The sequence below is a fragment of the Macrotis lagotis genome, chromosome 1 (assembly GCF_037893015.1).
Source record: "Macrotis lagotis isolate mMagLag1 chromosome 1, bilby.v1.9.chrom.fasta, whole genome shotgun sequence".
NCBI classification, from domain to species: domain Eukaryota; kingdom Metazoa; phylum Chordata; class Mammalia; order Peramelemorphia; family Peramelidae; genus Macrotis; species Macrotis lagotis.
Genome location: NC_133658.1, coordinates 94,389,890 through 94,402,284, shown reverse-complemented (window position 1 = coordinate 94,402,284; position 12,395 = coordinate 94,389,890). Strand labels below are relative to the sequence as shown.

The window sequence follows — 12,395 nt, the reverse complement described above, 5'->3', positions numbered from 1 at the left end:
ACTTTAAATTATATTAGAAAAAAGCTTTTACTAGGTCACTGAACATAGCAAGGATCTGACAAAAACCTTTAGTTTTCCCTCAAGAAATCTTTCCTTGTGAAAGAAGTGACATCCCATAGCCACTGAATAGTTTCAGTGTGAGGGCTTTTGACTATCTTGCTCTTCTAAATTCAGCCTCTGGGAACGTTCAGCATCAGGACTGAAAAATAACAGATCATGTAAATTAGCCTGTGGACCCACAACCAAATGGAAGGAAAGTCTTAAAAAAATGAACTGAAAATACCAAATGTTCCTTTTCTTATTTTCTTGGAAATATTTTAGAAAATTGTTAATAATAGTGAGTAAGTCCCTTTCTAAATCAATTTAATAAAAAAAATTTTCTTGTCACCTTTTCATGTTTGGATCCAATCAGAAGGTAGGTTGGTCCTTGCTCTTTGGGATGGATAACGATGGTATAATGTGTAGATAACAGACTGCGCCCACTAGCCTCATAATCTTCATCAGAATCGCAAGATCTATCAACTTCTTCAACTTTAGCCTGCCAAAGTTTGATCTGGCCTAAAGGAAACTGAAGCAAACATCAGTAATGATGAGAAAATTACTTTCTAAGTGATTTTTTTTTCCTGGTTGAATTTTTTCATACTAAACACAGTCTACTTAGGGTTCACTGACCTTAACAAAGCAGAGGATTTCTTGAACTCCTTTAGAGAAGGGAAAGTAAAGAGGAAGGGAATAGAAATCTATCATTGTCTAAAATGTGATCTCATTGGATCCTCACAACAATCCTGGATGGTAGGTGCTGTTATGATCCCCATTTACAGTTGAGGAAACTGAGGCAGAAGGGGGGAAGCAACTTGCCCCGGGTACACAGCTAATTAGTGACTGGCATTGGATTTGAATTCAGGTCTTCATTACACATCTAGTCCCCTCCATACCACCTAGCTGCTTTTTCATTAAGAAACAGAATAGTAATCCTGAGAATTTTCTAAATGAAAAGTCTTGAGAAAGAAAAGCTTGATGTATGTCAAAATATCCACAGAAATAATCTTTGTGGTAGCAAAAAACTGGGAATTTTATATTGACTGGAGAAATATTGAGCAAAATTTAAATATTTAAATTAAATCCTATAATTAATACATGCTTATATTGAAAAACCAATAATATAATATAATATATGATAATGTCAAAATAATAATATAATAATTATTATTATTATAAAAAGGGAGAATATTATACAATAATTCAGGATAATTATGTTGAAGGCCTGGATCAAAGTAGGGAAAGTAGGAAAGAAAAGATGGATGAGAAATAAATACCATTGTACTGTAAGGAACAATGTAGGGGTGGTTAGGTGGCACAATGGATAAGAGCACCAGCCCTTGGAGTCAGGAGGACTTGAGTTCAAATTCGACCTCAGACATTTAATAATTACCCAGCTATGTGACCTTGGGCAAGTCACTTAACCCCATTGCCTTGCAAAAAAACTAATAACAAAAAGAAACAATATAGGAAGTTTGGAGAAACAGGATAAGATTTGCAAGAATTGATGCAAAATGATTAGAGCTGGAGAACAATGACTACAAATAATATAAACAAGATCAACACTAAAAGGCAGTGTAATAATATTAAATTTAATAAGTCTCGATCTTAAGGTACAGATAATGAACCATCCTTCTTACTTCTTAGCAGCGGGTGGTCATAATTGTAGAATGTGGCAGATGAGGCTAGCAATTGTCTCTACATTAGTTGCTTTTAACTTTTTTCTTGATTATTAATGAGGGCTCATAGAGAGGGGAAGAGGGAAATGACATATAAAAAGGTATTTATGTGACCAAAAATAAATAAATAGAAACATAGTCTGACTCATTAGACTATATGGAAATAGAAATAAGGGAGTAAATCTATGGTGGAAATATGAGTAGATGTTGATAATGCTTAGGTGTTGAATATGGAAGACTGGAAGGATGTTATACTCTTGACAAAAATGGCTAAGTTCATTAGAGAAGAGGACTTTGGGTTTAGTTTGAATATTTTAATTTTGAACCATCTCTGAACATTCAGTTTGAAATGTCCAATAGGAAGCTGATACTCGAGAGAACCTGGTGCTGTTTTGCAGAGATGGGAATCATCCCATATATGGACATATACACAGATATGTAAAACATACACACAAATACTCACATATGTTCATAAATACTGATAAATATATCACATACACACACTCTGTGCATGTGGATATAACTTATACACATGCATGTATACACCTACACAGAATCCTCTAATTTTCTGGGAATATGTATACAGAGTCTTCCAAATCGCCAATACTTAACCCTGTGCTCTTGAAACACAATGAAGGAGGTTAAGCCCTTGTGCCATTCTAATAAAATCATCATCAACATCAACATCAACATCAACAACAACAATAATAATAATCTGATTGAATATATCTACTAGATAAAATGAGGTACCTTGTACTAGATTACTATCAAAAGGGATGACTTGCTATCCTTTTTCCCTCACCATTGTATATACTTGGTTGCCAAGTACATGTACTTCATCAATCTTTTCCTTTCTACTTTCACCATCCTAGTTCAGGTCTTCATCATGTTTAGTCTGAATTATTGTTTAATATTCTACTTTTACTGTAATTAATTATTAAATTATTATTTCATATATATGACATTATATATCATTTTATATTATAATTATGCATTAATTATATGCTTAAATTTAAATATTATAATTAATACTCTCTTTTCCACTGATCATTCCTCTCTGTAATCCATCCTTTGTGCCACTGTCAAAACAATCTTTATAATATAAAGGTCTGATCACATAATTTCCCTAATCATAAACCTTCTGTAGCTCTGTATATCATACAAAATAAAAAACAAACTTCTTTGCCTAGTATTCAAGGGACTCTACAATATGACCCCAACATATCTTTTTTTTTTTTAATGTCACACTGTTTGTTGTACCGGTGGTTTCAGTGGACTATTCACTGTTTCTCAGTCTCATCTTTCTGCTCTTCCCGTATTCATAGTTTTGTGCATGTTTCTTTGTTCCTATGCTTGACATGGAATTCTGCCATTCTCCTCCTCCAATTCCTAGGACAAATGTCACCTTATTCATAAAGTTCTCTTTGAATTCTCCACCCAAAAGTGACTCCTTGCTTTTTAATTGATATGACCTATCCATTTCATAATTTTCTAACTTCTGTTAGTTATTTGTGAACCCATCTTAGGATCATGGATCATAGCTCAAAATCTGAAAAGGACCACAGAAGCCATCTTATCCAACCTCCTTCCTCATTTTCCAGATAAGAAAACTGAGGTCAGAGAATAGGTAACTTGCCCGAGGTCATATAGGTTTTAAGCATCAGAGGCAGAATTTGAACCCAAGTCTATTGATGCCAAACCCAATGTTCTTTTCACTGTACTATGCCTTTTACCCACTGGATTATAAATTCTCCGAACCATAAATGGGGATATAATCAGTCATTTTTCATGATTGCTTATCCAGTGCCTTAAATAAAATAGGCACTTTTTAAATAGATGCTTAATCCAAATGTTCTTTAATATTTTTTTTCCAAAAGCAATGTGCTAATTAAAAAAACCACATAGTCTTTATTGCCTGGTAATTCTTATGATCAGTGAGACACATTATTGAGAGTTAGAGGTCAACTCTAAATCACAGAACTGAGTAAAGTTAATTAGTTCACAAGGGACTACCCTACCACAGACTGGGTATCATCTAAGGATGCTACATCACACATTTTTAAAGTATTGGGAAATGATAACTGGATACATGTGTCATCACAGAGATCTTCCATCTGCTTACTATAATACTGACATGCAAGAATTCTGCCCAACATGTAATCTTCCATTTCTAATGCCTATAACACCTCTCAATAGACCATATTAGACTTTTGGACTTTATTCTATCAGACCATATTAGAACACCAACTTTAATCTTCCATTCAGCTATGTCTACCCCATCTGAAAAATAGGAAAAATAAAAGCACCCCCCCCCCTTGCTCAGATGACATAATAGTTGTAGAGTCCTTAGGATGATGTCTACCACATGGTAAGCACTACATAAATGGGACCTCACTGTGGAAAACACTACTATGCTTCCCAACAGATCTTTAACATGATTTAGAGGTCGAGGAGAACAAAGAAATGTGATAATTGGTATAAAAAGCTTCCTTTTTCCTGGGCTTAAATGAATTATTGGACATTCTTAGAATAAAAAGAATCAAGTTCTCTGTGTGTCACTTGAAAAAATCTAGATTGTATTTTAAATAAAATTTTAATTCAAAGATAGTTAATAAAACAATAACATAGTAAAAGAAAAATTTTCATTTATAATTTTTTACTGCCCCTAATTAACCTATTGGTTAAGAATACATACATACATACATACATACATACATACATACAGGGCAGCTAGGTGGCACAATGAATAGAGCACTGGCCTTGGAGTCAGGAGTACCTGGGTTCAAATCCGGTCTCAGACACTTAATAATTGCCTAGCTGTGTTGCCTTGGGCAAGCCACTTAACCCCATTGCCTTGAAAAATCTAAAAAAAAAAAAAAAGAATACATACATACCTTGTCATCTTGACTACGAAAATAATACAATGTTTTTCCTATAAGTGTACACCAAACTCTTTTAGAGTAGCCATGCTTCACCTGTAATTATATTACAAAGAAATAAAAATTAATATCAGATACATCAAAGTACATCTTCCTGACTCTACTTTTGAATATGTAGATAGGGAATCTAAGATCATCTTGTTTGAACAAGGTAAATATATGCTTTTAAAGCACTTAATACTAATACAAAGGTTGCTTTAAAAAATACTTGTGGATAAAAATATCTATAGTAAATTATTTTTCACTAGAATTATAAAAAAGCTTCTTGTGAACATAAGAAAGAGAATATTCTAAATAAGTAAAAGCCCTTGTTAGAAAAGGAAAATGGGGCAGCTAGGTGGCGCAGTGGATAAAGCACCGACCCTGAAGCCAGGAGTACCTGGGTTCAAATCTGGTCTCAGACACTTAATAATTACCTAGCTGTGTGGCTTTGGGCAAGCCACTTAACCCCATTTGCCTTGCAAAAACCTAAAAACAAAAAACCTAAAAAAAAAGAAAAAGGAAAATGAAAAATGTTGACTGGGGATATAGAGAAAATGAGATATTAATGCATTATTGGAGTTGTGAACTGATTCAGCAATTCTGTAGAGTGATTTAGAATTATGCTTAAAAGGTGATATTTTTAAAACATGCATGTCCTTTGACTTAGTAATGCTACCACTAAGTCTGTATCCTAAAAGAGATAAAAAAACAAAAAAGGACCTATATGAACAAGCTATCATTTCTGATGGCAAGAAATTGGAAATTAAGGGGTTACACATCAGTTGGGGAATGGTTGAATAAATTGTGTTGTGTGACTATGATGGAATACTATTCTGCTATAAGAAATGATGAACAGGATACTCTCAGAAAAACCTGGAAAAACTAACATGACTTGATGCAAAGAGAAACAGCAATATTGTAAGAATTTCCCTAATCAACTATGAATGACTTAACTTTTCTTAGCAATGCAATGATCCAAGACAACTTTGAAGGACTAATGATGAAAGATGCTATCACCAGAGAAAGAAATGATGGTGTCTGAATACAGTTTGAAACATGCTTTTTTATACTTTGTTTTTCTCAAGATTTTTATTTTTATCTATGTTTTCTTTCACATGACTATTTATGTAAATGTTTTGCTTGACTACACATGCCTAACCTATAACAAATTACTTGCTTTCTCAATGAAAGGGATTGGGGAGGGAACATGGGAGAGAATTTGGAACTCAAAATTTTTTTAAATGAATGTTAAAATTAGTTTTTACATGTAACTGGGGAAAAATGAAAAATACTAAATGAAAAATAAAAAAAAGTCCTTTTGATGTTTGTCCTTCATTCTTGAAGACCATGACATGAGAGAGGTGATACCATGACAAGCACATGAATCGGATTTGAGTGAGGGGATGTTGTGCTCAGTCAACAGGCTCACTTTCTCCTCTGGAGCCATCTGGGTCCAGTAGCCAGATATGGATCAGGACAACTGGAGATGGCCCTGGATGCATGACAATCAGGGTTAAGTGACTTGCCCAAGATCACACAGTTAGTAAGTGGCAAGTGTCTAAGCTTGGATTTGAACTGCCAACCTCCAGAATTCAAGAGGAATATTCACAGAATAATCAGTTAAAAGGTAAAGAAATTACTAGACTCTGGTAATATTAATAAAAGAAAGCAAAATATACAATTAAACCAACAAATTATGGACACCCTTTCATCATTTAAACCCATAGCTAAACAAATAGTTCATCTGTTTAAAAGTTTGATGGATAAGAGCACTGTTTGGGTGGGGAAATGCTTCATTTGACTTCTATTAGTCTATTTAGGGCTTAGAAATGTCTTTATAGGTGTTCACTTGTGGTATTTAATGGGTTTTAGTAAATCACTGTATAGAAACAAACTTTATGGAGTGCTCTGATAATATAGGCATAACATGTGGCTCTAGACACCATGGTCTTGAAAAGAACAGATTCTAATTGTTCATATTTATGTAGCACTTAAAAGTTTGCAAAATACTTTATGTGTATCATGTCATCACAGCAATCTCACAAGACAGATGCTATTACTGAGGCTCAGGTGGGATAATAGATCTGACTGGGATCACAAAGTTAGTGGATGTTGAAGGTCAAATTGAAACCAAATCATCTTTACATCCAGAGCTCTATCTACTAGGGGAGGCTGCCTCTTCATTAAAATGAAGGAAAATATATATTCTTTAGTAAAATTACAAATGGAGAAACATGAAACAGAAAAACAAGAAAAATTAATTCTAAATAGTTGAAAATCAAGAGATCAAAAGACAGGAGAAATATAATAATACGAGCCAAAAATTGGAAGGGAAGTGTCATTTAGGAAAGCAAATAGCCATCCAAGGCAGGGTATTTAACATGTAGCCCAGTATCATTTTGGTCTTCTTCAGTAAGGACAATAACTAACCAGCCAACTAAAGGTCATGTTCTAACCTTGACAGTACCATATGGAAGTATGAAAAGTTAAAAAAATTATGAATTGGCTTGATAAAAAGGATCGCAATATCATCAAGAATATATGCATTAAATAACCTTTGAAATTCTGAACAATGTAATGAACAACCATGTCTCCAGAGGATAAAGCATCACCTAACAGAGAAGGTGATGGAAAAATGAACACAAGGTACAGAAGGAGTCTTTCTGGATATGTCCACTGTACATATTCATTTTTTGCTGATTATCCTTGTATAAGAAGTTTTTTTTCCATAATGGTGATGGGGGACTTAGAGAGCTGGGAAGGAAGATTTAGCAATAGTGATACTAAAAATGAGGGAGGGCCATTCAAAAATTTTCTATTAAAATACAAAATAACTGGATAATATTACATAAGCAATATCCTGATTTCTTATTTTCAAGTTTTCAGAACGACTTAAAACAATGGTACAAGTAGCAATTTTGGAAGAATTTCCATAAATGTTAGAGAAGATCCCCAAGCTCATGACCTTGCATAACTCAATAGTTAAAAGAACAATTTGATTTCTCTTTAAAAATAGTTTCCTTTCTAGGCATTAATGTACCCAGTGTAGCTGATTATAGCTTGAACCAAATTAGTTAACTTGCAGCATCTACCTTTAAATCCCCATACATATTAATTTTATATACTTGTTTTGACAACTTGAAAAGCCTTCTCCCCCAATTCATTAGAATATTATATAGCAGTAGCTCAAATAATCTACAGATGAAGACTGAGCAAATAACTAAGTCCAAAATAACTGCAAGAAAATTTTCCACTTTAAAAATTCTGACTGTAATAATATGGGAGTGGACAGGTTTTTGAAAGTAACAGGAGGAAAATAAATTTCAGCTTCATGTCTTCAATCGCTTAGAATTTATGATGTTGTTTAGTCAATTAGTTGTATCTGACTCTTTGTGACCCCCATTTGGGATTTTCTTGGCAAAGATCCTAGAATTGTTTGCCATTTCCTTCTCCAGCTCATTTTAGAGACGAGGAAATTGAGGCAAACAGGGTTAAGTGACTTGGCCAGGGTCACATGGTAGTAAGTGTCTATGGTCAGATTTAAACTCAAGTCCTCCCGACTCCAGAGTTGGCACTGTATCCACTGCACCACCCCTCAATTAAGTCACCTGATAATCATATCAAGTTACTCCAAGTAAAAATTGACAAAAGAATATGTATGTGTATGCTTGAAATGTGGAATAAAAGACAGGAGAAATATAATTAATAGCCAAAATTTGGAAGGGTAGTATCATTTAGGAACACAAATAGCCATCCAAGGCAGGGTATTTAACATGTAGCCCAATGTTCTAGAAGTATGTAGAAGTATGAAAAGTTAAAAAATTATGAATTGTCTTGATGTTGTGATGAAAAAGTGACATGTTCTTTTTAGACCCTAAAATAATATTGCTACAAGATATAAGAGGCCAGGAAGCCAAAAAGGAAAGAAGGCTGGTCTTAAAGGAAGGAAGTTCTGGTTTCAAATCCTACCTCTGATACAGCCTAATTGTGTGGCTATGGGCAAATTATCAAACCTCTCTGTGTACCAGACTCAGATTATCATGAGAAGTTGGTGATATTGTAACAATGGAGAGAGTTCCTATAAAAGTGGCTTCACATCAATAAAAATCATAGGTCTGAACCAAAGGAAAAAAAAAGAGAAAAAACACCTATGTGATGGTATACTAACTGAGCAAGCAATCAGTAAACAAACTGGATTAAGCACCCACCATGTCCTAATCACTGTGCTATGTGTTGGAGTCACAAAGAAAGACAAAGGCCAGTGCCTACCTTCGAGGAGTTCACAATCAAATGTCTAATGCAAATAAGTATGGGTAAGCAAGCTATATACAAGATACAATGGAAACAAGACCAGAGAGAAGGCTGATATACATGTATGCACAATCATCATTTCTAAGAAATTCCATGTCCTAAAATCCTACCTTGGTAAGCAACCCCTTGGCTGTTGGTTTTCCATCAGGTTGGAGAAAAAGAGGATTTGCAGCTTGGACTCGAAGGACGTTCTGTAAGACTTTAATCCATTCCTCTAAAATATTGGGAGAATCTGCAGTCAGGTAGTAGGTGCGTTTCTCAGTAGTCAACTAGAATAAGAGAAAAAAAGTAAGTCTTGAGAAATACTGTACGATTATTTCTAAGACCATTCTTTGAATACAATCACTTAATGTGGAAGCAAAAGTGCTTCTCTACTCCTTGTCTTTGAGGTCCAAAGTAATATGCAACAGGGTCTCTTTTGATTTGCCCAGGTGTTAATGCTCCCTCCCCTCTATCCCTAAACACTGTGTGCATTTAAAAATTGAATCTGTATTTGTGAATATTATGCAAAACCATGTGTTTCAATGGATAGGGCACCGACTTAAGGTGTGGTTTACATCCCTGTGAGCATTTTGCCTCCTGAGGAGTAGAATGCAAGCTCATCAAGGGGAGGAATTATTTCACTTTGTAATTATATCTCCAGGATCTAGTAGGTGCTTGTTGATTGATTTATCAATGTATTCTTATTCTCCACATTGTGACCATTTTGTGAAAGCTACAATAAGCAAATTCTTGTACAATGTAAAATCATGTTATTTTAATTTTAATAACAGATACCTTCAATGATATAAAACTTGCCAATTTTTCTTTGTAGCACAGTACCTGATATCTTGGGGACCCTTCAAGGCTTCATACAATTGTTTCAAAATTTTGGAATATGAGTAACAGTAGAAGATTTGAATAAAAGACCAAATTCTCTGACGTATATCACTTTTGGTGGGAAAGACGGTCACTAATTACAAAAATGTAAATCTCTAACAGAGGTAAAATTTTAAGGGCACAATACTTGGGCACATGGGGGAAAGTTTCTGCATCCTGTACACAGTTACAGCTAATGTGTAATGAGATAAATCAACTCTCAACTTTTCACACTTAGCTTATTCACACCAAGGACTTTCCACACACTTCTAAAGTCACTGTGTCCACCCACTATGCTCCTCCAACATGGTCAGACCTCCCCTGTTGCTATGTTCTTCTTTTGATGTTCTTGTAGGTGATTTCTACTGCTTCTCTATTGTTTGCCAATCAAGAAGATTATACTTGCCTTCTCAGACTTATTTTTAGAACAATGGTGAGCAAGCATGTAGAAAATAGGTATTTCAGAAAGAAGTATCTGAATATAAATTTTCTTCCATCAGATGCTTACAGAAGACTGCCTTTCTTGTGCCATACCTTCCTTCAGTTGCAGGTTTCTAGTAAGGTGGGTTTTCTTGCATATGAAATAGATAATTTTTTTGGTGTGTATATATCTATCTGCATACACACATACACACTTAATATATACATACATACAGACATAGATGCCATATCCATGAAGGCAGTGTAATGTAGGGCAAGGGTTATTGGGATTTACCTTCAGATAGGAGGCACTTACTAATGTTTGCTAATAAACTAATTGGTGAACTTAAAATTTTTTTTGATTCATTTTCAATATAATTTATTTTCTTTTAAACTATGTATGTTGTTAGTTTAAAAATATTCTTTTTTAGTGTCCAGGTTTTGGATTGGTGTCCAGGGTGTCCAGATTACCAAAGGAGACCATGGCACAAAAGAGGTTAAGAACCCCAAGAATGGTAAAAGAGAATTAGTTTTAGGGTCAAGGGTTTCAAGTCCTGCTTCTGAAAGATGAGAACCCTGGAAATTCACTTATCCTCTCCATGGTCCTCAGCAACTCTCAGATGGCAGAGATGTCAGTGTACTCTGGTAAGAAGAGTTTCCTAAATGAGAGTTCTCTATACCAATAAAATCACAGGATTAGTAGCATAATCTTATACCATGAAAGGAACACCTACCTGTCAGATTTATTCTATGCCAAAACATTTCCCCTATCCTGGTCACAGACCTGTCCTACACTACTAAAGACTTATTCCTTTGGGTTATTAATTACTTTTACCAGACTTTTTTCCCTCTCCAAACATAAACATTCCCAGGATTGGTTACACATTATATCACTAACATCTTAATATAAATTAAAGTTACATAATTTACACTATAGCTTGAGGACATTGGATATGAAAGTAGAAGGAAAAAATAAAAGTGAAGTATGGAGATACAGGGTTCATCAAAAACCAAACTGTCCATTGCATGATCTTATCCAGGTCTCTAAAACTTCAAACTGTTCTAGCATCAATGAACATGGCTGTACTGAATCACTCTTTCAAACAACAATTCAACACACCTTTTTGAAGATACTTGTTAGGTCAATGGTCTCTACTGGGTGCTGGAGAAACAGTCATAGGATCATAGATTTAGAGAAGAAAGGGAATTTAGGATCACATTCACATTCCTAATTTTACAGATGAAGAAACTACTGTTTAGAAAATTTAATTGATTGTCCTAGGGTCTTAAACTACTAAGTATCAAAGATGGGAAGATATCCCTCAACCTCTAAGGTCCTCTTCAGTCATCCTGAACTATGTCTTGCCTCTGGAAGGAAAAGTGAGACTGATGATTGCACAGCTCTGCCTCAGAAATCCAGTTCACTTGCAAGTCAAGACATCAATCTCCTCATATCACTGGTTCTTTTTGAGAATGAAGGACACAACAACATCAAAGACTAGATTTGAACCTAACTCTTCTTGACTTGCCCAAGTTCCCAACAGAGGCTACCTTTGAATCTAGGTTCGCCTAGAAGAGCATAATAAACACAAATTCCACATTAAAAACTCCTCTTTTGACATGAATAATTAAGAGTTGATTATGTAGGATATAAAAATAAAGATAATTACCTGAACTGTTTGTTTATTATCTCCTCTAATGATATGACTAGACATACTAAGTTCAATATGGCCCTGAGGTTTTCTAATTACATCACTCTGTGGAAAAAAAAGAAAACAAGATGTAATGTGATAACCTGAAATGTAATTTTTAAAAATTTTATTTTAATGAATGGAATAAAACAAGCATTTCCATAACAGAGTACAATAAAAATGATTGAATATGAAACTGCAAATCTATTATGCAAAACTTGCTATTACTTTCAAGCATACAACATTTTTTAAAATGCTCTGTTGTCATTATTGGTGTTCTATGAATGAAAAGGAATCAGGGGTTTGAGGAACAGTTTATAGGATAACATAGTTAACAATTAGCATCTTATACTCACCGGAGATTTATAATAAAGTAATTCACCTCCTTTAAGAACAAACCATCTCCGTTTCCAGGTCTTTACTTTACCACCCATTTTTAACAAGTAGCCAGATTTTTCCAAGGGCTCCTAATTTTG

General features: G+C 34.5%; 1 protein-coding gene across 4 annotated transcripts in view; it reads right to left on the bottom strand.

Moving 5' to 3' along the window:
- PLEKHH2 (pleckstrin homology, MyTH4 and FERM domain containing H2) overlaps positions 1-12,395 on the bottom strand; it is a 124,002-nt gene that overhangs the window by 42,265 nt on the left and 69,342 nt on the right. For all 4 annotated transcript variants that reach the window (XM_074204804.1, XM_074204828.1, XM_074204812.1 and 1 more), the window contains 5 exons: positions 12,276-12,386; positions 11,899-11,985; positions 9,061-9,219; positions 4,613-4,693; positions 389-568 (listed from right to left, as the gene is read on the bottom strand). In XM_074204804.1, coding sequence (XP_074060905.1) covers positions 389-568; positions 4,613-4,693; positions 9,061-9,219; positions 11,899-11,985; positions 12,276-12,386 — 618 coding nt within the window. The remainder of the gene's footprint in view (positions 1-388; positions 569-4,612; positions 4,694-9,060; positions 9,220-11,898; positions 11,986-12,275; positions 12,387-12,395) is intronic.